The sequence below is a fragment of the Hyaloscypha bicolor genome (genome assembly GCF_002865645.1).
Source record: "Hyaloscypha bicolor E unplaced genomic scaffold K444scaffold_50, whole genome shotgun sequence".
NCBI classification, from domain to species: domain Eukaryota; kingdom Fungi; phylum Ascomycota; class Leotiomycetes; order Helotiales; family Hyaloscyphaceae; genus Hyaloscypha; species Hyaloscypha bicolor.
In genome coordinates this window covers 326,194-352,121 of record NW_020194552.1, presented here as the reverse complement: position 1 = coordinate 352,121, position 25,928 = coordinate 326,194, and the positions used below count along the sequence as shown (strand labels likewise).

At 47.6% G+C, this 25,928-nt stretch overlaps 9 protein-coding genes across 9 annotated transcripts; 5 read left to right on the top strand and 4 right to left on the bottom strand.

The window, feature by feature from the left end:
* Positions 1 to 710: 710 nt before the first annotated feature.
* K444DRAFT_715290 (uncharacterized protein) lies at positions 711 to 1,647 on the bottom strand (the record flags this gene model as incomplete). The annotated part of the gene is made up of 3 exons (XM_024888349.1): positions 1,553 to 1,647; positions 1,413 to 1,483; positions 711 to 1,338 (listed from the first exon to the last, which is right to left on the bottom strand). The coding sequence occupies exons 1-3, from the start codon at positions 1,613 to 1,615 to the stop codon at positions 711 to 713; spliced, it is 762 nt and encodes a 253-aa protein (XP_024740410.1). The 5' UTR covers positions 1,616 to 1,647.
* Positions 1,648 to 1,778: 131 nt separating this feature from the next.
* On the bottom strand, positions 1,779 to 2,536 carry K444DRAFT_660979 (uncharacterized protein; the record flags this gene model as incomplete). Its single annotated transcript, XM_024886521.1, has 2 exons — positions 1,779 to 2,326; positions 2,419 to 2,536. 2 exons carry the CDS (start codon positions 2,534 to 2,536, stop codon positions 2,010 to 2,012), a joined length of 435 nt encoding a protein of 144 aa, XP_024740409.1. The 3' UTR covers positions 1,779 to 2,009.
* Positions 2,537 to 3,386: 850 nt separating this feature from the next.
* K444DRAFT_651144 (uncharacterized protein) lies at positions 3,387 to 5,270 on the top strand (the record flags this gene model as incomplete). The annotated part of the gene is made up of 2 exons (XM_024885681.1): positions 3,387 to 4,850; positions 4,953 to 5,270. The coding sequence occupies 2 exons, from the start codon at positions 3,387 to 3,389 to the stop codon at positions 5,268 to 5,270; spliced, it is 1,782 nt and encodes a 593-aa protein (XP_024740408.1).
* Positions 5,271 to 6,790: 1,520 nt separating this feature from the next.
* K444DRAFT_626584 (uncharacterized protein) lies at positions 6,791 to 7,665 on the bottom strand (the record flags this gene model as incomplete). Its single annotated transcript, XM_024882673.1, has 2 exons — positions 6,791 to 7,418; positions 7,466 to 7,665. 2 exons carry the CDS (start codon positions 7,663 to 7,665, stop codon positions 6,791 to 6,793), a joined length of 828 nt encoding a protein of 275 aa, XP_024740407.1.
* Positions 7,666 to 9,010: 1,345 nt separating this feature from the next.
* K444DRAFT_584320 (glycosyltransferase family 2 protein) lies at positions 9,011 to 10,133 on the top strand. Its single transcript, XM_024877858.1, has 2 exons — positions 9,011 to 9,230; positions 9,293 to 10,133. Exons 1-2 carry the CDS (start codon positions 9,121 to 9,123, stop codon positions 9,921 to 9,923), a joined length of 741 nt encoding a protein of 246 aa, XP_024740406.1. The 5' UTR covers positions 9,011 to 9,120; the 3' UTR covers positions 9,924 to 10,133.
* A 1,522-nt stretch (positions 10,134 to 11,655) lies between these two features.
* On the top strand, positions 11,656 to 12,714 carry K444DRAFT_626582 (uncharacterized protein; the record flags this gene model as incomplete). The annotated part of the gene is made up of 1 exon (XM_024882672.1): positions 11,656 to 12,714. One exon carries the CDS (start codon positions 11,656 to 11,658, stop codon positions 12,712 to 12,714), a length of 1,059 nt encoding a protein of 352 aa, XP_024740405.1.
* A 2,386-nt stretch (positions 12,715 to 15,100) lies between these two features.
* K444DRAFT_641324 (TauD-domain-containing protein) lies at positions 15,101 to 16,742 on the top strand (the record flags this gene model as incomplete). Its single annotated transcript, XM_024884611.1, has 9 exons — positions 15,101 to 15,473; positions 15,524 to 15,561; positions 15,659 to 15,718; positions 15,774 to 15,816; positions 15,866 to 16,018; positions 16,067 to 16,289; positions 16,383 to 16,462; positions 16,513 to 16,530; positions 16,564 to 16,742. 9 exons carry the CDS (start codon positions 15,101 to 15,103, stop codon positions 16,740 to 16,742), a joined length of 1,167 nt encoding a protein of 388 aa, XP_024740404.1.
* A 622-nt stretch (positions 16,743 to 17,364) lies between these two features.
* Positions 17,365 to 18,363, bottom strand: K444DRAFT_626580 (uncharacterized protein; the record flags this gene model as incomplete). Its single annotated transcript, XM_024882671.1, has 1 exon — positions 17,365 to 18,363. The coding sequence occupies one exon, from the start codon at positions 18,361 to 18,363 to the stop codon at positions 17,365 to 17,367; it is 999 nt and encodes a 332-aa protein (XP_024740403.1).
* Positions 18,364 to 21,841: 3,478 nt separating this feature from the next.
* On the top strand, positions 21,842 to 22,890 carry K444DRAFT_609713 (uncharacterized protein). The gene has a single exon (XM_024879627.1). The coding sequence runs from the start codon at positions 21,937 to 21,939 to the stop codon at positions 22,723 to 22,725; it is 789 nt and encodes a 262-aa protein (XP_024740402.1). The 5' UTR covers positions 21,842 to 21,936; the 3' UTR covers positions 22,726 to 22,890.
* Positions 22,891 to 25,928: the final 3,038 nt, after the last annotated feature.

Sequence of the window (25,928 nt, the reverse complement as noted above, 5' to 3'; positions counted from 1 at the left end):
TATAGTGGAGGCTGGTGCTTCAGATGTTGGTGTGGGGAAGGTCGGGAAGTTTAACAAGGGTCGATTCAATATTGATGTTGACTGGCTCCTCGCTTAGGCCAGCAGTAAATTTCCGGCCCCTGGCTGACAACGATCTTGGCCAGATGGTTGAGATAGTATTGAATTTGCAAAAAAAAAAAAAAAGATCAAGATTGTTTATAATCTTCTCCAATCTGTTTTCCTGGACAATCAAATTTTCATACGCATTGTGGAATAATGGCGAAGTTGCACCTGGCTGGGGATTGTGCCATTGTAATCTTGATTGTTCCAACTAGAACTGGCAGACAGAAATGGACACCTTCGTCAAACTTCTAAGAGTATCTGGAACAAGTGAATCTACGTGAACGGGAAAACTGGGAGTGCGTGTCATTTATGCTATGGAGCAGCTTTCTACGAGCAATCGCATGTCTGTAACTTTGGTGTTTACACAATGGATGGCTACCCTTTTCGATTCTCCTCCCATCATCGGACACAAAACCAGATCTGGGGCAGTGTGCCACAAAAGTAATCAAGATATTCCAAATATTCACGAATATTCATGATTGGCTTGATTAGAATATAATCAGTGAGTATTTTTGATGAATAGATTAGATTACGAGTAGGCATTCTAATCTAATCTATTTATTTGACACTGATCTGGGCCATCAATAGTAGAACACCTGACTCCAAACTCAGCCCTCTGCAAAGTAGAAATCCTCGACACACATCATCTCTTCACCCCACTTCAGAACTTTAGCAACATCCAACCAGGCTTCCTTAGGTAGACCATCAATAAGCTGCATGAAAATCTTCTCCGGGCAGCGATGACCTAGGATAGATACTGCCAGCCTTTGAAGAGTAGGGGAGCCTGCGGAGTAGGCAAACTGTACGAAGGACTTAACGAGCTCGGCAGGTGTCTCGTTCTCAATGGACTTGTATATTTTCACATCGAACATGACGTCTATGGCAATGAAGATTTCATCGACAACCCGGTTTTGTAACCGCGGCATGAGAAATCTCTCGCCCAGAATCCAGAGCTTCGCCAACTGAATGGGCTTTTGGTATAGTTTGAAGCTGTTGTCATGCTGTCTGGACTCGCGCGTAGCGATGTCGCCGGTGTACAGCCATGAGACCAAGAGTCCGAAGACAGAAGCATCCACATCCTCGAGTGTCATAGTTTGAGTCTCTCCCTCAAGGAACACCCCATTGAATGCTTTGTTGAAGACCGGAGAGTAATAGCACAAGGTCTCCTTGTGGACGCTGAATCGCTTTGGCTCTGGTTCGCCGCCAACCAGGATTGTGACGATGGACTGAGGCTCACTGTAGGTGGCAATGTAAATGTCAGCCTTAGAACATTGAGGTCGCTGAAACGTCTAGATAATTTTCCGACTTACGTGAGGGACGGAGGCTTCGATCTGTTCTTGACACTAGGCGTCGGCGCCGAGGACACTGACGAGGCGGGCCTCTTGCAAAGTGGTCAGCGTGCGGTTCACCATAGAATGGCGTAATAGGGGGCAATTCTAAGGAGACTAACCAGAATGAGCCTGATACGAGGATCTCGAAGAGGTTTCGCGGTCGCGCTCAACTCGGTGGCCATTGTGGATTAGATGAGTGATGTGGTTGGTGTGTTGGTATGGTTTTGAGGAAGAGGAAAGCCAAAGTTCATGGAGGTAGGTGAATCACTTTCTTCAGCAGATGGGCGTCATATGGGTTTGGCGATAGAAGCGCCTCACGTTTGAGCAGACTCCATGTGCAATTTTCTGCATTCAATTCCTTCTTGATTATTGTCATCGCCATTTATTTCCTGAGAAAAAAGCATGTCCAAGTCCAAGTCTTTCCACAGCCAAGGTGTAGCAGCAATAAGGCGGCAATCTTTATCATGACGCGCGTCATGTGTCTCATAGTTGCTTCCACTGCACCCATTCCTTGCAAAGACCAATGCTCTCTCAACTTAATTTTGCCCTGTACTTTGGCCTCCTTATATTGTCTGATTAAGATTCGTTTCGCTCCGGAATATCCACGTAGTGCTTCTGGATGGGGACTAAACTCTGGATGGGGATTGCTCCGCGTTGGTGGTTCAACTTTTGACCCTCAGTTCTCAAAAGTACTGCAATATCCGTGGCGATATCAACAGCAATTCGCGTATCAATTCCCTCCAGAAAATTTTCCAGAAATTTTCTGAGGGATTGAGCTGAATTAGGCGCCATAACATCGGCGAGGAGCTTCCTCAAAGGGCTCTGAATCTTGGACTTGTAGGCGAGAAGAATCAAGTCACGGAGGCCGACATGGGTTGTCTTCATAACAACACCTGTAGAAATTGTGTCTCGGATTAGAAGGATTACAGGATTTTGCAGCTCCGGGGTCATGCACAGTCTGCCAATCGCATAGACTGGGTTTGACCTTCGACAAAGTTGCTCCTGAATGCTGCAGCGAAGAATGGCGAGTGGTAACTGATTGCTGACTGGTGGGCGACAAACGTCTGCTCGGAGCCATCAGGGCCAACAGTGATCGTGACCATTTCTTGTGGCGAACTACGGGGTGTTAATGAAGCTAAGGGGCGGATGTTGTGCTAAGAATTTACTCACGAGAAGCTCATCGATGAAATACGGAACTGTCTTTGCGAAAAAATTGCCCGAGGAGCTAAGATATCAAGAAGTCAACATTTTTCTCATGTCAAATTACATCAGGAGCAGATAGAAGGACAGAGGCAGTTCAAGACGTTTTGAGAGCAACAAAGGTGAAACAACAGAGTCCGGTATTTGGGAAGACAGAATCTAGGAACCTAATCAGGCTTAACATCGGGGGTAGAAATAGCATTGGTGGAACTTGTCTAAGCGGGCAAGATCCCGAATTGTTGGCTTCGCCATACCAGACGCCATAATTGAGTCTGGTGAAGGCTGAAGCTAACGAAGGCAAACTCCGACAGTCAGAAGACGGGAACTTGACGAGAAACTAGTGAAATGGAAACCCAGGTATGGCGGTTGTAGTTAGAACTATTGTGTGTTAATAACGAGACTGGATGATTGAATAATAGTGATTGAATAATAGTGATTGAATAATAGTGATTGAATAATAGTGATTGAATAATAGTGATTGAATAATAGTGATTGAATAATAGTGATTGAATAATAGTGATTGAATAATAGAGCGTGACTAAGCGAAATAATCGCGCTATGCCCAATTGAGAGATCTCAACTGCAACAATTATTGGCAATATTAGCCGATCGATTGATTACTAATTATCAGGTTCATTAGAAAGCCAACCCCACTCCCCGGATTCGTGAAAGATGTGCGTGGACTAGGTCTGTGAGACGTGGAATTTTTTACCCAACTCCACGAACCCCGCCGCGCCTGGAGCACTCGCAAGCATGGCTGACTTCGCCCTTTCATGGGAGATATTCATGACCCAAGGAAAGCAACATATCGCCCATGCCGAGCTGGAGTACGCGTTGAGGGCATTTAATAGTGCACTGGCGCTGTGCCCGTCAGTTGAAGATTCCCCGAATGCAACCAGCTATAGACATCAGGTCCTCGGCATGCTTGGATATACAAACAGACTATTTGGGAGGTATGAACAGGCAAAGGACATCTTGGAAGGGGCACTTTCCGAGGTGGGACCAAGCCTGGAGCGTGTCTCCACAAGTGGCGAGCTTGGCATAGTATACCGTCATATGGACCGTTTCGAGGATGCGAAGCGTACTTTCGAAATTCAGTATGAGACCGCAAAACAGCTCAAATTTGAAAGAGCAATGTGTCGCGCGGTCGGTAATATGGGAATGGTCAACTATCAGCTCTCACTGATGAAGGGTCATGACGAAACACTGTTAAAGTTGGCGATAGCCCAGTTGACGGAGCGCGTTCAAATTGCACGACGCATTAAAGAGCATGATGACACATCTTCGTGTGCAGACCCAAGCACAAGAACTCGCCGCTGTAAACAAGTTGCTGCTTGGGAGACCATCGGCTTGGCTCGGCTCTCGCTCTGCTACACTGCCAATGGCAATATCAGGGAGGCTATTGCTACAGCATTAGAAGGATTGAATCTTGCCAATTCCTATAGCTTAGGAGATTCTACCGTGCTTGCACTATCACGTTTCTTCTACGGGCGGGCGTTAATGCGGGATGGGCAGCTGAGACAAGCACTGGAGCAGTTTAATCAACATGAAACCTGCTCGCCAGCCATTGCGTTGTGCAAAGAGCCCTCGGAAGAGAACCGACAGTATTTGCGAGAACTGGCGGAGGTTGGTGCAGACATGGATCTAATTGACGAGCAAGGCTACACGGCGCTAGATTACGCCGTATTCGCCGGCGATGCGGTGGCGGAGGAGATTGTGCTTGAAGGACTCCGACGGGGGCTCTATCGAGCCGCAGAGAACAAGCTCATCGAACTACGAGCGGAAGCAAGACTTCGAAAAGGCTACCGTGAGCTTTTCCAAGAGAAGTTGCGACCTGTGCTACTTGGAGGCCGTGGCGGCGACAGATTACGGATTCTGCGGGTTGTTTACGCTGATGCGCTAGCTGAAGATGAAAGTAAGAACCGGATGTTTGATGGGTTTAAATTCATGAGCTACTCCGACTTTTGCTTGTGTGGTAAGCTTCCACGATCCAGCGACGGCTTGGTACAGAGATGCATGGCCGAATCACTCACGACGCATCCGGATATTGCAGCCGAGTTTGTGATTTTCTTTTCGTACAGATGGATCAATCACGACCAGGGGGCAACATCACCAGACGACGACAAAAATACACAATATCGACGCATGATTCAAGCAACCGAGGAATTTCTGGGCCTTCATCCCTACGTAGATCGAGAGAGACTAGGCATCTGGATGGTGGGTCCAAAACTGAGATGATTCCATAGGTTCTCTTCACTAACACACATTTTTCTCTCTTTTTAGGATTATGCATGCGTCGATCAAGATGACCCGATATAGGGCGTTTCCGCCCTGCCAATGATCATTGCACAATGCAACGCTGTCATCAGCCTCGTCGACGACAAGTACCATTCGCGCGCTTGGTGTTCTGTGGAAGTAATGATGGTGCAAGCGCTCAAGAAGTCATACAATCTGCACCTATGGTATGAACATGTGCTAACACAACCTGATACCCTTGAAGAGGAGGGAGGCAGCAGAGGGTTTTTGCGAGAGGGACCGATAGATTTGAAGATTTCCATGTCGGAGAAAGACTTAACTTTTGAGGAGGATCGGCCTAAAGTCTTGTTTTTAGAGAGGCAGAGCAAATTATTAAGTTAAAGTTGACTTAAGTGACATTTCTGCCGTGTATGACTACCAGGGCAACTAATTGGAAAAGGGCGCACCGCTGTCCCCTCAAGGTCAAGGAGCCTAGATGGACATCGCAGGATCGCCTAGAGGGAACCGCGTGTAGAACATAACTAGACGGTGGCCTAATACTGGGAGCTCTTAACCTTGTCTCTACCGATACTAGGCAGCTTGCTTACAGGGAGATGTATTCACGTGTACCGTAGCTTGCTTATAAGGAGCTATACTCACGTACATAAGCAGGCTAAGTTGCACGCCCTTGGTACTTAACTTCCGTGCCTGGCTCTATCGCGTTGATATTAAAAATTAAGAATATACGTTAGGCAAGGTTATAGAAAATCTTTAAGGGTTATAATATTGCTAGCAGGGCAACTGCAGCGCCCGGAAGCTATAAGGGAAGCTTTTATAGGGATCTTTATCGAAGTTACCCTTATAAGTATAGGGGACAAATCTTAAAAGGTATAGTACCCCTTATAAATATCTCGCAGCCTTAAATTAGGGGGTAAGGCCTATAGCTATAGGCCTTTCTAGCGGGTAGAATCCTTTAGATCACGTATATTAGTGCCTTCGCAGCCTTGAACCTGCCCGTATGCCCCGTATTCCCGTCACTTTATGCCGTTATCTACGTAGTAGATCATTGAGAGTATTCCAAACGGGACTTTTTTTTATTTTTACGAAGAATTGCCTGCTGCCGATGACAATGCAGAGGAAAGATACTGGGAGTTCGGCATAGAGCAACCAAGCACGAATTTTCGGCTTTCTACTGTTACCGCGCACCGAGGAATACAATGGTGGGAGCAGTCTAAACTATTGGCTGTGGGAGGTGGGAGATACCTTGGCTGCGACTTCGTGGAAGAGTACGGGCTCCCTCTATCTCAGAAGACGGTCAGGGATGCCAAATAAGACTTTGTGTTCTTGATGAACTGAAGCAGCGACGATGGTCACAAGAGGGCAGCCAAAGAGTGCTAGAAATAGTCATTGACAGCACTTCCCATTTCCATCTCTCCCCGGCTTCTTGCCTTCCCTCTTTCAAATGGAGTGCAAATCTCCTTCTACCGACGTCACAGATCAACATGTAAATGAGAGCCGAAGATTCAAATGGCAATGCTCATCAACAAGATACTTAAACACCTCTAGAGAGTATAAGTATCAACTTGACCACGAGCCAGACGGTTGAAACCGCTTTGGAGTTGAGAATACGCCCAGGCATTGAGCCAGTCTAAGTAAATTCGGCGGGATTCAATCTGCACCAAATGAATTAGAAACTTGATTTGAAGGTATGGATGTTGAATACATGTTCTGTAAAGAAAAGGCATCTGCCAGATTTTGAAACGATGACCATTTTAAAAGATCGATACCGGGTTCTAAGCAGCAGAAGCCGAAAACACACCGCAATATAAGTTCTGAAAAGAGTTGCTTTCAAACCCAGATATTTTCCCAACCTTCAGCTACCTTGCCTCACGACTATATTCGTCGTCGAGCTCAGCTTGGTTTCACTCCTCCTCAGGCAACATGTAATCTTTGACCACAAACGGAGGATTCCTCAAGCCACCTGGGAGGGACCGATGATGCTTCATCAGCGCCTCAGAGATATCAACCATCAAGCCATTAGGGAATTCAGCAGCCCAATCCTTCAATGAGATCACAGAAGGCAGGACCCGAATCATCTTCTGCACAGCCAACTTCTTCAATTGCGTCTCTTCCTTAGCCGAGTAAGCATGGACAAGGAACTGGTGGAGGACGTTGTCACTGGTTTGCGTCGGAGGCTTCGGATCTTTGATGATCACCCTCACGAGAAGGCTCATGCATTGGTTTTGCAGGCAAGGGATCCTCCATTTACCAGCAGCAGTCCAGAGCTCGGCAACTTTCAGCAATCCCAGCTCTGTGGCGTCCTCCGCACGAAGACAATCCGGTTTGTAGAGCCAGTTGTTGAAGATACCGAAGACCTTCTCATCGACATCTTTGAGTCTCATGCTCTTCGTTCTACCCTCTTCGAATTCGTTGTTTGTGAAAGCGGTTTTAAAGTATGGTGAGTAGGCTATGATGACATCCAGATGGATCTTGAACGGCTGGGAGTTGAAAGAACCTATGAAGATATTGACGAATTCAGGGTTGGGCTTTCTAATTCTTTTGTTAGTCAATAATATTACTTGGTGTGGTGGACTTACGAGAAGTCAAGTGGATTCTTCTTCTTCTTTCGCTTTGGAATTGGAACGAAGAGTGTGTTGACATCGGACTCTCCGGGTAGTTGGCGCGCAGCAGGGGCTGTTCCTTGCGGATGGCTATTCCTGCCATTGGCATTCTGTGGACATTTAGCTGCCGTCTGTCCTCGCTGATCTTGATGCCTTGCGGCTTTGGTGGAAGACATGGCTGCAGATCTGGGAAGATGAAGAACAGGAGAAGACGCGGAAATCGTGTGTTTGAACTATACCGATCAGTTGTTGTCGTTCCTGAAGGTGAATGTTGTTGGGCGGTTGAGATGTGTGTCTGTGTCTGGGCCAGGTTTGCACTCTGCTAAGTCTCAAAAGCGAAATGCGTGGTTAAGCTGAGCATGGAAGGGATGCGTGAGATCTAAGGTCTGAGGCGCGATCTGGGTTCACTGGCCAGCGACCGCAGAACGCGCAGAAGTGAGGTCGTGCGGGACTAGGAGAATGGCGAGAGATGTGTGTAGATATGACTCAAGTGAGTTCACCTGCCGAGACAAGCAGGTGAGATGGTGCGAGAAGACGGTAAGGTGAAGGTGAGTGAAGTCGGGGAAGATAACCTAAAAAGACTCGTGGTGGGTGATTTGCAGTGCGGAAAGTGGCCACGACAGGATCACCAATTCGCCGATTGCGATAGTTCGGAGCCTCTTGGGAATTAATATTTGATTTTGGAGCGAGGGAAGAAGATGCTTTGCAGGAGTAATTCAAACCACGTGGCCCATTGGTTCAAGGATGGGATTGTTGAGAAGTTCTCGGCGCTGGAGGTAGGGGAGTGAGAGGGGCAGCGGGATATGGTCAGTGTTAGCCATCAGCCTTCTTCAACGACTTTGTCACGGGTCCTTCCCGGTCACCTCCCGGCAACCCCAGCATCAGGACTTGGGGGGAAGGATGAGCAAGTAGCTTTTCTGGTACATGGGAACGACAGAATCTCAAAATCATTCATGCAACTGCGAAGAATTTGCAAGAGTATGGAAAGACAAGTCCTCTAATGTCTGACAATGGCGTGCCAATTTTGTCAACCAGAGCGGAACAATCTAAGGATAAGAGAGACTGTAATCACTGGGGAGCTGTTTGTAAGCTCCGTTCCTTGTTGTATGGTTCTGCATCTCCAAGACAGTTCTTTTCTTCCTGCATTCAGGCTAAGGGAATTGATCGTGGCATTTGGCAACGAGTCCGCCGTGCAAGCCGCTAAACGTAAAGACAAATGAGATATTTGCAAGAGGGGACATCTCATGCAGCAACTTCTTTCGGGACATACCGTGCTGTCTGAACCTTGCTTGCGCCATGGAATATATTCCAAGAATATCTTCGTTCCTGACTTATCCGGATTGGTATTTTGTGAACCATTCATCACTTGCAATGAAGATTGAAAAATGGTGAAGCAAAGAAGGTTAAGGTTGTTGATGAAGTGAGGTTGAATTATCCATCCGCTAAAATGACAGAGGTTATGTGCGCCTATTAACCTTATGTCAGCATTCGTGGCTTCACCTCCACAAATTGAAGCCACATCACAATTCGGATTAACTTCCATCTCAACAACACACTCCTTTAACCATTAATCTCAGCGCGCGAGCTGGCTGTACACTTCGATTCTTCCGCTCCTTTAACACCGTTTGTTCATGATGGCTCCTGTTACCAAGGACAAGTACTCGGTCATTCTACCCACGTACAATGAGCGCCGCAACCTCCCCATTATCACTTGGCTCTTGAACCGTACCTTCACAGAGCAGTACGGCCTCCGAAATTCCCAGAATGAACTCATGGTTCTCGAAGCTGACTGTGTGGCCATAGGAAACTCGACTGGGAGTTGATTATCGTGGACGACGGATCACCAGATGGCACCCAAGTTGTCGCGAATCAGCTCGCAAAAGCCTACAGCCCACATGTTGTTCTCAAAGCCCGCGCTGGAAAGCTTGGTCTCGGCACAGCATACGTCCATGGTCTTCAATTCGTTACCGGCAACTTCGTGATAATCATGGACGCAGATTTCTCCCACCACCCCAAGTTCATCTCCCAGATGATCGCCAAGCAAAAAGAGCTCCCCACGAATGGCGGATATGATATCGTTACAGGGACAAGGTATGCTGGCGATGGAGGAGTATACGGATGGGATTTGAAGCGGAAGCTGGTCAGCAGGGGAGCGAACTTGTTTGCGGATACGGTTCTTCGACCAGGTGTTAGCGACTTGACCGGGAGCTTCCGGTTGTACAAGAGAGCAGTGCTGCAAAAGGTTATTGAGAGCACCGAGAGCAAGGGATACACCTTCCAGATGGAGATGATGGTCCGGGCCAAGGCGATGGGCTGTACAGTTGCGGAGGTACCGATTTCGTTTGTGGATCGTGTTTACGGAGAGAGTAAATTGGGTGGAGACGAGATTGTAGAATATGCGAAAGGGGTGTTGACACTTTGGATGAAGGTTTAGGAATATCCTTGGAGGGCGGAGTCTCGGATGGGATACTTAATACAATGACGTTTTCCTCCTCGCTGGTTTCCGCCTTTCTCTCTGCTCCTTGCCTGACCAGAAAATCACGCTTGCTGTCGGCAAGTTTGCCTGATCTCCGTTTTCAACGAGAGCGGCTGATTCCGTCAAGGGGACATTGCGAGCAATTTGATAGCTATTCATTCCTGCGCCCATCAGCTCTTGCTTTTTGATATATCTTCCTACATGTCTTTGTCCTATGACTGTGACAGCCACTTGCGGTCTGCCTCTACCGTCGTTGAAAGAGCAAGCGAATAATGTTAACAAACAACATGAAGCCAATGAAAGGAGGCAATCTTCGCTTTTCAGCTTATACTTAAGTTTGGAGCTCTGCCGCCCCATGCCATGCTCCAAACTTGATTTGATATAAATAAAATGGCGAAAGGCATTATTACCTCGAGACTACTAGCCCCAGACTCCCAGGTCTGGTTCGCTTGGGTTTATGCAACAAGACTTATCAACCAACTTTACCAAGAAAAAGGATAAGTTTGTGTTGAGCTACCACAAAATCAGAGTCTAATCGCACCTCCAGTGGTTCCGTTTTGTTCTGTGAACATGAGCACCTTGACCGCCTCTGAATCAGGGCGACATGGCCCATTGGCGCTTTCCGTCTAATATCACACCTACTTTGTACATGCCCGAAGTAGAACCATCTCCGAAGTAAGTAGGCCGGTGTGTAGCGGAGCAACTAGATGGCCGGGTTCTGTGCTATTTGGATGGCAAGGTAGTTACTTATTCAAAAATCTTCGAGGACATTCCCCGAGTATCTGAGGAGGGATGACTTTGGTTATCCATGGTGGAGTTGAGGCATATCTTGTTGGGTGTGATGGACATTTCTTGAGGAAGACTGAAGTCTGAGATGGGTTAGAGCAGAGCCTCAAAATTCTTTGCGCTGCACATTAGAGGGGCCCATCAAGTTGTACTTAGTCATACAGGAGCTCTGCAGCAGAAATGAGTGTTGACTTCTACTAAGAACTTGACTCAGTGCGAGGAGATAAAGGTCAATGTCCCGGTGCCATAGAAACGGGAAGCTCACCTTCACTAGGAAGCTCCTCCACTACCTTCAGAAATTGTCCGAGTGAGGCAATAAGAAGAGAAGTAAAGGTAGGTGTTCGGGCGGATGCTGTCTTTATCAGATTCATACAATAGCTGCACTTCAGAATTGATGCGGCATCTGGAACCCAAAAGAGAAAGAGAGATGATGGCGTATGAGCTTTATGGGAATATGTGAGAAGTCTGATTTGAAGGGATCCTATCTACTCTGTCAATAATTGATTGACGTGTGTCGGGTGGGTGCCGAATTTGTGGAAAGTGCGAAGGCTCTGGAGACATAAGGCATCACTCAACTAGTCACTTTCCTCCCAAGATATTCGTATTCCAAAATTCAAAAGTTGCTGCAAATCGTGGGTTTGTTGCATTACAACCTCATGTTGTGGTAAAAGGGGGGGAGGTCCAGAACCACATGACCTTGGCCGCGACTTCCGTGTTGACATCCAGACTCGCTTTCGAGTTCCTCTCCTAACATTCACCCCAACTCCTTCAATCATCAACCAGAGGGGCTGCAACAACCATCTTCACCAATTGAAGCTGAAGGGAAGCCTCGGCATCCTTTAGAATCATTCTGCATCAACACCTTTGAATCTCAGTCGAAGTATCCACCAGACATCAAATCGCGATGGACGACAACATCAACAACAAGGCGGGGGAGGAGCATGGCTGGTTTGGTGATTTTGCTTTGGCCACACGTAAGATGCTTGCGCATATCATATTTCTCTTGCATCGTGCTGATATAAGCAGTCTCCGCCATCCAAGGCGATGCTGCAGCGACCTCTTCGAACACCACGTCGATCGAACCTACCACTGTCTCCAACGACGCTCAAGGCCAGGTCTCCCATATACCTTTACGGTCTTCCCAGATCTCCCTGCCGAACTTCGTCTCAAGATATGGGAGCTGGCTCTACCCAGACCCCGCCTCGTGGAGCTCAAATTCTGGAACAAAAAGGAGGTCCACGTAGAATGTTTCAGCAAAGATGCGTTATTCTCCATGGTCCTCCTGGATGTTTGCAAGGAGTCATCACGCGTCTTTCGTCAGAATTATAGCAACTCAGCGATTACTTTGTCGGACTTTCGTCCATCGAATCTGGATCCCACGAAGGGATTGGTACAACACGGATACATTGGCTTGGAGAGGGATATCCTCTATTTCGACCCAAATGCCTTCAATGAATTCCTCAGAGGCAACAACTTTGGTTTGAAGGTGGCCGGCCTAAAGTCATTGGCAATCGCATCTCGTGAGTGGACGACAGTGTTGATTCTGCAGAAAGCGTTTGGACAATCTGCATTTCCAAGTCTCAAGCATCTCACAATCGTGTTGAATGAAGTCGCTCTTCAGGTTGAACACATCGAATTGGGGTCGAAAAGCAACACTTTCTCTTTGGTCACTAGCCCTCCAACCGACGATTCTACCCTCATGATGGCAACGTTCGACTTCGAGCTCGCAAAGGTTTCCAAGGCGATATTTGATCGGGTCAACAATTACGAAGGCAGCATTCAGACGGCGACTGTCATAGGAAGGGACTCAAACTGTTCTTGGATTTTCTTCGCGTCACAAGAGTCCTATCTCCTAGCGAGAGTCGCGGAAGGGCTGCTTCGGGAAACAGTCAAACGTGAGAAGAACATAAATTGTACGAGAGAGAGAGAACGATACAACAGCAACAAAAGGTGTTGCAATTGAATACGGGGACATGCAGGCTAATTGAGGCGTCTTGGACCATGACGAAACGCAATACTTGTCTTGGCGAACAAGTTAGCCGGCTGATGTTAGTTGGCATTTTTCTGTATATTGTCGCCCTTGGTTGCTTGTTATACTCCACCCAGTGCGTCAAAGGATTATTCAAGTTATTCAAGATGTTCATGAATATTCACGAATAACTTGAGTAACGGGGTTTATGCTTTAATAAAATAAGAGTAACGGCCATTATTCTATTTTACTCTATTCATTTGGCACACTGACTCCACCACTCCTTGTTACATCAAGAAATACTTCAACTTGTAATTACTTCGCATCTTTCTGAAAAACCACATCGGTGGATTGCGGTCACCCTGTGCGGGTGTGTATCAGATTCGTGACGGACTTTTCGGTACTTGCCGAGGGGATGAAAGTGGAGCCAAATCAATGCTATACATCCTTGAAACCGCGATCCGTGGCATCTACATGGCGACCTGCGGATCAACAGATAACAATGCCTGACTCACCTCTCGGGAAGATCGTCTTGACATTATTGAGAGGAAATAATTCTGTATGCTTCAAATACTCGGACTAGCATTCAAATTCTATAGCTCCTCACATACCACATCCCAATTATTACTAATAATGTCACAAAAAGCCCCAGCCATTCTTCTCGTTCCCTCAGAGTTCCCATGGAATCGTGGGGGTTCGTGTTTTAATCACGTGATGTTGATTCTAACCGAGAGCCCCCCCTATACTTCTCCCCTGGGAAGTCCAAGAAAGGCATAAGCGGCAACCTCTCACGACAAACTCGGCAAGCAATATGTTAACCACGGACACCATCGTACTGATTTCTGACCGCTTTGAGGCCAATTCAAACCCCTTAGAATTTAATTATCTTTCATTCGGGCGCCACGCCCCTCCAAGCCCTAATGGGTTGCCAGGGGTACAAACGAAAGCTGACGGGATGGATTCTCTATGGCTCTGTGACCAACAAGGATTCGCCAGAACTATTTATCGTTTAGCAATCCCAACATAAACCCAAACCTCTCCACGAGCGAAGTTTCTTTCCACTTCTTGACTTTCTCATCAGTTTTCATTCCAACAACCCTTGATTGCAAGGACGATTGAACCTGCATTTCGCTCCGTAGAACATCGAGCGCTTCTTCCTCCACCATTATGGATCTGGCCTACAATGCTGGTAAGTTTGATACCTGCTTACGAAAGTCTTAGTTAATGTGTATCTTCTTAATCCTGTTCCCAGCAGGTAAGGTTCGTCTAGCTGCCGGCGCTGTCTTGCTCAAATCGTTTCCTACCTCGCTTTGGGGAAGTCAAACCAACGTTATCGCATACACGCATGCAATATAATGCTTCATGGTTCTTTTCCGATGGATAGACTTCACTGTAATTCATGACCCAGAGTGTGATTTCTGTTTGTTTGTTTGTTTGTTTGTTTGTTTGTTTGTTTGTTTGTTTGTTTGTTTGGTTGGTTGGTTGATGATGCTGGGAAGAAGAATGATACTAGAAGGAAATCCGGTGGAGTTAACGGGCCATCTGGATCATGGGTGAAGTTGAAATGTTGAGCTGGTAATCCCTCAATCTGAGGTAAGATGGGCCCTCCCTTGAAACTCTATAGCAGTGCTAAAAGAACAGAAGAATCGGCTTAAATATCCAATGCGAAAGCACGCTCACTCCAGTTCCCAAATTCTGCCCTAAAGGCCACTGGATCCGCGAACTGCTTCACAATCTCCTGGAATTACTTCTTTACTGATTTAGTGACTGCCCTCCTCGTAAGATACGGCACCGACAGCCCATTCTTCTCCCAACCACGAGCGCAACAACTTCTCTTCAGCTTTTAGCTTCCTACACGCAATCCGCTGAGGGTGGACCTATGATATCCTAGCCATTTTCAGCGTCATCATTGGCCTCCGCACGCCCAGCGACCGGCCACCAACCTTTGGCTCTTTCCCGAGGAACTGCTACACCATTGGTGGTCTCTGGGGGGTTCTCTATTATCAGTGGTTGCAGACCAATATTTCGACTGCTAGAATGCCGTCAAAATAGACCGCCATCCCTCAGGAGAGGTCCAGCACGATGGCCAGTTGGATGCAGGAGGTTTGCAGAACTCCAAAACCTGAATGGCATCTAATTGGATCCTGGACGGTCTCGGTGCCGATATCCGTAGACTAGGTTCGGTTGAATACAAATCTGAGAGGAGAAGAGAATTGCGACTTCCTTGAGGCATATCACACCATCTGCAAGCCCCCACTGCCCACGTGATAAGCATATTATTTACATCGCTACCCCCAACTGGTTTCGAACTCTCCTACGTATTACTAAAAACAAAGCACAAGGCCTCTCATATCAATTCTCAATATTTCCAACTGCCAACATGCCGACCAAGAAGTCAAACCTCGCAGCCTACCAAAACATCTCGCCAGGCTCGGGATTCCCCATCGTCATGCACCCTCACTTCAACCCAAACATCAAAGACCATGTTCCCGACGAACTCCTCCGAAAAGAGATAACACCTCCCAAAGATCGAGCATTCTTCGCGGATCCGGAAAAGATAGCACTATTCTCGGTAGCGAAGCCCGTTGACTTAACCGAATCAATTGGGACCGTCTTGGAAGGGGCACAGTTATCGCAGCTCGATGAGAAGCAATTGGATGAACTTGCAGCTTTGGCTAATGAGAGAGGAGTTGTTTTCTTTCGTGATCAGGACTTAACTACTGAGCAGCAAGTCAAGCTCTTTGAACATTATGGTGAGTCGAAGTGAAGCGACGAAATCATCGAAACTGAGACAAGAAAATAGGTATCCTAGACAGACATCCAGCTCAAAAGGCAAGGTTTGTACTTATTGACTCTACTTGCGAAACTAACAATGTGGTAGAATCAACGCGTGAGTGTTTATTGTTAAGTGTTGGAGGCGTCGCCTCACAGTATATAGCACGTGACGATCAAAGGAAGTACCCTTGACCACCGTTCCGAAGCAGCCTATACACCATGGGTAAGCTTTATTGCATGAAGAAGCTCGAATATCAAAGGCTAATATTGAACTGAAGCCGAATGGAGACTTCCACGCCGATACCTCTTTCGAGATCAACCGTAAGTGATGGGCTGTGTGCCTCAAGCCTCAAAACTAACATTGGCAAAGCTCCCTTATACTCCATGCTCAGAATGGAAGAACACCCAACAATAGGTGCCGACACAGCCTGGGTATCTCAGTATGGTCTTTGCGACGCCTTAACCGATGCCATGAAAAGATTCGTCGACGGCTTGCACACAGCCCATACTTCTCGTCTCCAATGTACGTGTACTTCTCCACCATTCAACACAGTCATAACTAACAATTTAGACGACACGATTCTCGATTCTTGGCAGGTCGGTCCCAATAGACCACCAATTGACACCCATCATCCCGCTGTCCGTACCCACCCTGTCACAGGTCTAAAAGCGTTGAATGTGAACAATGGATTCGTAACTTCCTTCCCGGGGCTGAAGAAAGAGGAGTCGGATAAGTTGCTTCAGTTCTTCAGGTTTCATATTCATTCTGCCGATAATCATTATGTGAGGTGGAAGTAGGCTGTTGGTTCAGTTGCTATGTGGGATAATGTGAGTGTCCTGAGTCTCGCTTAACGGGAAAAGGTGGTTGCTGACTTGGAGAATCAGAGGTGTACGGTTCATCGTGTTATTCCAGGGAATTATGATGCTCCTCGGAGAGGTGTTACGACTACTGTGGTTGGAGAAAAGCGTGCGAGACATCGGATTCCTGTTGCAAGATCCTTGACTGACAATTTGCAGCATATTTCGACCAGAAGAGTGAGAGTCGAGAACAGTGAGCTGCCAGGTTAGAGAAAGCCGCGTTGAATGGCAATACCAACAGCACAACTGGTGTCAAGACCGGAGTTGAAGCGAAGACTGGGGACGCTTCAAATGGTCCTGCGAACGGGAATGGCGTCGAAGTCAAGCCAGAGGTTGCAAGCCCAAATAGGGACGGATTTAGATATAACGAATATGACGGCAAGGCCTGAAAGCGGCATGGGGTATGTAATACGAGAGCTTTTAAGGCACGTCACGATGTATTCATTACCAGGAACGTACGAGTAATCACATTTTGCTTTCTCGCAAGTCAAAGCAGTGGCAGAATCTTCTGAGATAAGTAGAAGTTCATCTTACGTATGTTTATTATGTCCCTGGGGCCAGAGCAGAGATCAAACGTAAGTTTCTGACCTTTGCTGAGAGTTCTTTAGTGCCGGCCCACGCCAGGCAACTATCAAGGCCCTGTACTTCCGTTGCATGTTTTGTCCCAGGAGTGACATGCTCATATGCCCTGAATCATATCGAAAAGTAAAGGTCGCGAATTGTACAAGGGCGAAACCGAGAATTGGAAGAGGGCGACGAGTGGCAAGTGAGCTGAGGAAATATGTCCGTCTCGTAGTTTTCTGGAATTGCCAACGTTAGCTTCCTCTTTTCGCGGTGAGCTTCGCATCTGATGAAACATTGGACTAAACTTACAGAAGGAAAAGTAACCGAGGTGTCGTCTGTAGTCATGTAATAGAGGTGCTTTCACCGTATGTCCTGGACATCGGTGAGACCTTGACAGCAGAAGGCTTCTCGACAACAGAGAATCAAGGAAGGAGTCGAAGAGATCGATCAGACATCCCAAGATGCCAGATTAGTACGATCCATTTCCACCCATTGATCCGTCTCTGAGAGAGTTGGTGGCTGAACGGCCGGGATCACCGAGAGGGCAATTCCTTGGTTTATATTATGATTGTTATTGTTGAAAAGATCAGTTGTGGCCTGTCCTTGTGGTGTGAGCATGCCATTTATAGTGTCGCCCCACGCATTGACTGCTGCCTGACTCATAGCATATTTCAATACCCCTCTAGCGACAGAGCCGTGAGCTCGAGGCTGGGTAGTGGCCCGGTTAATATCATTTTCGAGTTGCTTGAGGACCCGGAGAACCGCCTTCTCAGACTCTGCTTTCTCTTGCGACACCCAAGCACGAGGAATACGGGCGAGGATATCGTCGATCAAGGTCCAGCTCTTGTTTCCATATGCCAGCTTAACCGACTTCAGTCCCCTCAAGGCCATCAATTGCGCATAACCCGGAGCTTGACTGAAGTTGGTCAAACCAGGATTGAAAAAGTTCGTCATCCCTCCAATGTCGAGTATCAGGTGTTCAAGTCTATAACAAACCGCAAGCACAATGAATGCGGCAACAGGGACACCATGGTAGTCATATTTGACTTTGAGAGATCGAACGGCATTTCGACGTTCGGATGGAAGCGCAACAAGGTAGTTTAGGAGGAACTGCGTGCTGGTAAACTCGAAGGTGTTGTTGGCATAGAACATTTTGTCTCCGTCAACAACATTATGGAAGGTGTTGCAAGTTCTGGCAACGTCTAAGGCTGATAACTCGGCAGGAAGTGCACCCTTTTTTCTGGTTAAGGCTGGGCAGTAGCCGCTACCGAGAGGAGTTGCAGGATCGGCCTGGATAGAGAATTTTGCAGATCCGGGTGCCAACTGTTCGGGTATAATTGTGTCGTCATGAGTGGAAGCATAGGATAGAATCCTAGCCAGGACTTCCTCTGGCATAGCCATGAAGCAAGCCTTCGGCGCCGGTTTGGTAATGCGAGATTTCATCATATTGGCAATCAAGGCAATGTTAGCAAGGGCATATAGTAAATTAAAGAGTACTTACAGGTCGAGCAACTTTAGTGCCGGCGGGCTGCTTATCTTTTCGATTATTCAAGGTTGTTGTCAGAGTTCAGATGCTCGACTCGCAGGGTGGTGTTGAGCGAACGAGATCGCTGAAAGTTGAAAGGGGGGGAGATATTTATGCACCACCACGCGTGGCAGCTCACGTGCCACGAGTAAATTCACCACGGCAAGCCTGTACTCAAGATCGGTCGTTTAAATTAGAATGGATTTAAATAGGCGAGTAAGATTAGCAAGCTTAGTCATGGCTTAGGGAGAGATGCCACGAGAGTCTGGAAGCTCATTTGATGATACATTTAATTTCATGATATCGCGAGTATCCACATTTCGATATTACAAATAAAGGGATGCATAACTTGGGGTGGGAAGAGGAAAGTCTCATATCCAATGCGTTTGACATCCAGTAAGAGGCAGATGTAGGGAGCCCTCTTTGAGTCTAAGAGTATTATGAAGTTCTCCAAACCGAGTCCCAGGAAAAGGGGTTGCCATCATTGACTGATCTCATAATGTGCTTTCCTATAGGCACCGATATCCTAGAATGCAATGATCAAGTAATAAATTCCCCCGAGAAGTCAAGTTCATAATGTGACAAGGTCGAAAGTCAGGAGAGTGAGAATGACGAGATAGCGAGGAGGATCCGGGAGGCGTTAAGTCGCCTGAAGGTCTGGAATTGATAAATTTAGCAAAGCTTGCCTCTAATAACCCAATTTGACTTACTCTGTCTTGATATGGGCTTGAAATTACCAGGCATAATATATTTCAAAAGGAGGGGTTACTCGTTGGAAAGAATAAACGTCGCAAGTTAAGGTAAGTCGACGAAAAGCTGACCGCATATTCTTCCTTGACAGCAAGGTTCGAAATCAAAGGAAGCTTGGAAAATCCCAGACTACAAGGTTTCGTGTCGAGCTAGTTAAAACCACGTCTCTCGTTAGAGAGTGTGGTTTGTGAGCGGCTGAGCAGTTAGAAGGTTGCAGCCTTCCACTTTTGTTAGTTTAAATCAACAACAGATACTCAGTTGATTTCTTGAGAGAAAGAAGAAAGCGTCTTTAACTCCGCCTGAAGCATTACCCATGTCAATTCACCAGCCTGTTTGTTTATATCTTCATCTCGGCCTCGGGGCTTTGTGACAGCTTCCTTGATGCTGAGCTCCAGCTCCTTCACCTCATCGATAAACTCTTCCAATGGATCGCGTGTGCTCCATGAAAGGAGAATTCGAGTCACGGTGATGTAGACCACGCTTCTCTTTAAGTCATCAGGTTGACTATTAATATAATTGATTTAGTATAGGTCCTTGATTCCCTGTTCCTAACAGAGGAATTTATTCAAATTGATTTAGTGCCATTCTGCCGGGTTAACGGGTCATTTCCAGCATCTTGGTAAGTAAGATTGTTTCCTGTATGACGGCTTGGCAATCTGTACATATTTGAGATACATTTCCCATTTCACCTCTATTCAACTCTTCTAAGAACAGCTTCTACTGTAGAAGTGTTCTTCGAACTCCCTCGCAGATGCTAGGATTCTCTCCTCGCCACAGGAAGCATACATCCGGGGATTCCTAACACCCTTTTCCATCACCTATCACCTCGGAATCCGTGTTTTGCTCAGGCCCTACAGATGACTGGGATACGTCATTACAAAAACCGAATGGTCACACTGCACTATCCACATGGCATGATTTCGTTGCCGTCCCCAACACTTCCTCACTTCACCAGCATAACAGTTCTGATTCCAAAGACATAATCAAAAAAGGAAGCTACGAAGCATATCATTACCATATGTGGTCCCGGTCGTCGCTAAAGGCATGTTGTATGCAGATACTGGAGCACACCCCACCCCCCTTTTCGCTCGCAAGATCGGTCAGGTCCAGAACCTCAACAAAGTCACCGCAAGGCTGTAATTTCGGGAAAGACGTGGATTCATGGCACAATTCATGGATTGTACCCGCGCTCTAGGGCTTTAGCAGGAAATCCACAGGACAGCTACATTTATCCATATCCGTGCAGGGCACGAGGCCGAGACATGCCGCACCACGCCATCCGCGTATTGGCATTGGACTTTCCAGAAAACAAACCTGCTGGTTCTTCCCGAATAAGGAAGTTGAGAGTCCCAGAGGATTCAATGAAAACAAGAAACGGTTTTGAATGGTAGTTTGGTATTGGAAGTGTCTCCGTACATTGTGGTGAAGTGGGTGCCCGATGTCCCAATTAGGAAGGTATTTATGGATGCGAAAGCCATTCACTCAGTCCGAGGCTCTTCGGACAATCTCTGAATGGCATGAGCCAATGCATAACGGGTCAGGGACCGTGGAAGGAATAACATATGGCGCAACATGCCAAGGAGGTGGCTCGATCGCGGTCAGGGCCTGTCGTTGATTCAAGCATCTTTCAGGTGCATGTTAAGTTCATGTGTCAGCGCAACCCACACACCTCACTCATCCACCGCCACAACCCCCTCTCTGACCACCACCTGCTCCGCCCATTAATTTCGGCAGTCATCAACAGCAAAGACCAATTGGAACCTGCTTCTGCTTCTCTCCTCGCACATCAGACGAAGAGGAGGGATCGACAGGTGTGCGATAAGCTTCTTCAGCGGGCTCAAACTTTAATAATGTTGTACGCCGTCGGTCTTCGCTTCTACTTCTCTGTTATCTCTGTTCCTAGATCTTATAATATCTAACCTATTAAGCATTCCGGTTGCTGGAGGAATAGAGTTAGTAATCTCGGCAGAGCCAGATCACAGACCTCAGGCTTTGCTGCGAAGGGCCCAGATTCTGCTATCTCCCCCACTTTTCAATGCGGGGTGTTGTGCAGGGGTTTCGAGCTTCTTTTTCAGACCGCGAGCTAGAATATAAGCTTCTGCGCAATTGATTGGTGGGCCTGGCGTTCCGTCGAAGTCCTCCATGCCGTGTACCTGTTTGCTAGTGGGGGTAGTCCTTGCGAAGAGGGCATGGACCGGATCTTCCCCCGAGATCAGGAAGGTGATCTGCACAACACATCTTATGCACACAGTCAGGTTGTCCAATCACTCTTCGAAAGACCTTCTGAGAGCAAGAATTGATCGAGCCTGCATCCAACTCTGCTTCTTCTCCTTCCTTTCTTCGGGTCACCGCCGGGTAAGTCAAGCGGCCCTGATAAGGTAGTAGTATATGACACAGCGTTTTTGCGCTGAGTGTTGAAGCTAAAGCCTCGAGTGTGTGCCAGCTGTGCAGTGCACATCACTCAACTGAGGCTGTTCGGGACCGAACAGGTATAATACCTACTTTCCTTCATGATAACGGTGACTTTGTTCTCAATGTGGAAGGTAGCTAGAACACAGTTCTGACTGTAGATCCTTTATTTTCGAATGCCAGGGTAGTACTTGTATATATAAACATATAAACATATCTTGCTCGGTACTTCTCTTTCAAGTTCAAGCAGTCAATACCAACATTTCATTCGCTTGCTCCTACTCCTCCTCCTCCTCCTCTTCAAGTCCTTCAGCTCAAGCTTTTCTCCAATCAATATGAAGATCCTCACACTTGCAAGCACCCTTCTCCTGGCCGGTTCAGCAGTCGCTGCTCCCAACACCGCCAAACGTTTCGCAGGCCACGCAAAGCGTGCAGCCAATTCCCGAACACAGGGGAAACCAATCAATCGTGTTTCCTCCGGCCCGGAGGCTGAGAGCAGCAACAACACCTTCGTAGAATACAGCTCCAACTGGGCTGGCGCAGTTCTCATCGGCAGTGGCTACAAGAGCGTCACCGGAACCTTTACCGTCCCAACTCCCTCCACCACCGGCTCCGGTGCCGCCTGGGTGGGTATTGACGGCGACACTTGCGGGACAGCGATCCTGCAAACTGGTATTGACTGGACGAAGTCCGGGAGCTCTGTCACCTACGATGCCTGGTATGAATGGTATCCCGATTACTCGTACGACTTCTCTGGCATCACGCTCGCAGCCGGAAATACCATCAAAGTCACAGTCACGGCATCCAGCTTGACAGGTGGAACGGCCACCGTCACCAACGTCTCCACCGGGAAGACTGTCACCCACACCTTCAGCAACGAGGGTTCGTTGGGAAGCCTCTGCGAGACCAATGCTGAGTGGATTGTTGAGGATTATGAGTCGGGCAGTTCGTTGGTTCCCTTCGCTGACTTCGGATCTGTCACCTTTACTAGTTGCTCTGCGCTCGAGGGGACGACTACTGTTGGCACGACTGGGGCTACCATCATCGATATCAAGCAGAACAATCAGGTATTGACTGATTGCTCTGTCCCCAGCTCTTCTTCAGTTCAATGCACTTATGTCTAAGTCATGATTTGAGCTGGGTGGATGGAGGAGTCTTTGGAGGGAATGAGAAAGGACCACGAGGTGGACCGAGGAGCAATATCATCAGCAGGAGTCTATGTGGCATTTTCACTTCAAAGTATCTAGCTCTTTTGAGGAACAAAATTGGAACTTTCGCATCTAACTGCAATTGGACTCTGATAATGTGAAATGCGTCTCTAAATGAAGTTCGTGTCATGTGATCGCCTGAGAAGCGACTTCGGTTGCAGGAGAACAGGGGGCTTAAGCGAAATATAGCTCCAACACCTGCTCGGGACATAGGGACATAGGGACATAATTCGGATTGCTCAGAACCAAAACCAGAAATCGGACAAGTGGAATCTTGATATTGAATAGGTTGATCCCCTGCTCCACTTTGAGGCAATGGCATATATACGATGCTCCTTCTTTCTTCTACCCTCATCTCCTCAGAATCACCGCTTCGTCTAGAAAATTCCTGTATACCAAGAAGTCTTCTAACCCATGTCCACAACGCCTACACCTTCGCTCAAGTGCCTGAAGCTTCCTGCCACCATACATCCAACTCCACTTCCGCCATCCAGGGCCACTCTCCCGGCTTCATGACAGCATTCCACCAGCCTCTGATATGCCAAGACACAATCAGGTGGAGGAACAGAGAGGGCAAGGAAGGGAGTATGTGAATGTCAAGACTGTGGCAACACCGCACATATGTACCGTGACCCTTCTACTTGACACTTGAGCCCTCCCGCCTCCTGCTCTCCTGCGCTCCATATCCCTCTGTGACCCCCCGTTCACCAATACGAGCGATTCCCGAATCGGGGCCCCCGATTAGGGAATCGGACGCTACGATTAGGGAATGGGAGCCTCTTTACGATTCGGGCCCCCGATTCAGGAATCGGGGGCCCGAATTCCCAATCGCTCGATATTTCGGTATCGGGGCTGAAGGAGCTGAATTCCCCCTATTTACTAGCTCATTCAGCCCTGTATTCTTTACTCTATCACACCTCATATTTTGATTCTATCGGTCATAGTTTAATTTATTAATTTAAGATATTAAAGGAGGTAATAATAGGGGCAAAGACACTTCTCCAGAGCTCCTAAATATATATGGGGCCTCTCCTCCCTTACTACCTAGACACAGTTCACGGTACAAACACTAACTTTCCAAGCACAACCACTGGTTTGATATACCTCTCAATTGATTACCTCACTTCTAATATGTCTCTTTCAACCCTTCGTTCATCCCCATCCCCACGTACGCCTCGTTAGCGTACTTATGGGCGGGGTAATATTTTGATATTACTGCTCCAGGGGCTCGTTCTTCCGGACCAAGATTACCTTACCAAAGTCAGTTGCTTTGGGAAATGGCCGTGGATCAATTGCATTAGTTCAAAAGGCTGGTAGGGCATCTGAGAAAACCAAGAAGAGAGTAGCTAGAGAGCAAGCACGTGAGAATGGAGCTGGAAGAGGAGAATCAGGTAATCAAGTGGGGGGGAGGGTACCAAAAAGGGCTAAGGCAGCTATGGGAGTATCTAGACGTAGTGGGAGGCATGGACAGTAAAGCTTAGTATGGGTGAAGTGTCTTTAATATATCTTCATTTTGTTCCCAATACCCAAATATTACCCGATTCGTAAAGAAGCTCCCATTCCCTAATCGTAGCGTCCGATTTGGGAATCGGGGGCCCCGATTAGGGAATCGCTCGTATTGGTGAACGGGGGGTCACACCTCAAGTTTGTTGCGTCTTGGGAAATGCGATGCTGATTTTTTCGCCATCCGTCGTTGCCTCCTCAAATTTGGAGGCACAAGGAGGGGCAGTGTTTATTGCTACTGCTGCCATGGCAGGCATTCCAGCAAATGCCAACCTTTACTGTGCTACCTGATACATCAATATGAGAAGGCGTGTTGATGCCAGCGACTTTGTTCTCTGTGCTGTCCGTGTCACCTCCGGCTCGTCGTCATCGTCGGTATCATTAATGGTGATTTTATCCTCTTCCCTGTTGTGATCAACTCCCTCTCCTTGCGTCATCCGAGTCCCCTTCGTCATCCCCGGCATCGATGTGGCACCTCCGAGTGGAACAACATCCTGCTTCCCAATACTCTCATTGACACCGAAGTTTTTATCATAGAGTACCTCGTTGTCTCCTTCATATCCTCATAGGAGTCACATCTCCACCTTGGACGAGCTTTCAGAAGAGTCCTAGTAGATATAACCCGCTGTTCGCGGGTTGTCATGGATTAATCTCTGGCAGAGCAATCCCTCTTGGAATGCGAGTGTTAATCTTCTTGGTGGTTGGCCATCGTGAGCGGGGGTGCTCTTTTGACTTCTTGGAGCCAAGCGTCTGTGGCTCAACTCAAGTGTAGGGTCGTGCACTCCGTCCACTGCAACACCATCCATTCCTCGATTCACTCGCGCAGCCTGAAATGGATATTTGTGTACCACTCCATACAGCACACAGCGAGAAATATGCGCCATCTCCTCCATATCCCTCTGCACGCCTTTTATTCTTCGGGAGATGCTCGCTTCTATCTCCGGTAGAGGCGCCCTGATCTCCTGGAGGTATTCAATCTTCATCTGGGTAATACTCTCCCAGCCCAGACTCGAGAATGAAGGTCGATACGCGGGCCCCTCCGTGCTGCGTGCTGGATGTCGGTGTTTTCTTCCTTGCACCCAGTTTGACCATTCGGATTGGAAGATAACTCGGGATTATTCTTCCTCTGCACCTCCATTTGAGGAGCTTAGCCCAATTTGAGAATTTCCTCATACGCCAACATAACCTTGAGTACAACTTAGCTGCACCAGTCTCGCTGGGCAATGAATACACGTCAAGGGCATTCTGTGCCCTTACCTCCTTGATCTCAGAAGCAATGAACTTCTGCATATCCTGCAGAGCAGGAAGTTCTCTCTGCGATTGGCGGCATATCCCCCCAAGAGTAGCCAAAGTGATAGCGCTGGAGTCCAACCCCTCGTCTTGCTCCCAGTTTCTCTGACGAAAGATGGCCAAAAAGTCTAAGCTTCATCCTTCATACTGAGCGAACGAATGAGTTAGTCGCCACGATCAGACGACATTCCCTTCGTAAAGATATCAGCCACATTCCCATTTTTGACAACGCTTAAAGTTATGACATCCTTGATACTCGAGACACAGATTGGCTTGGCTAAGAAGTGACTGCTTTCGAGGCCGGAGTTTTCCTTGCCTCGCAAGCT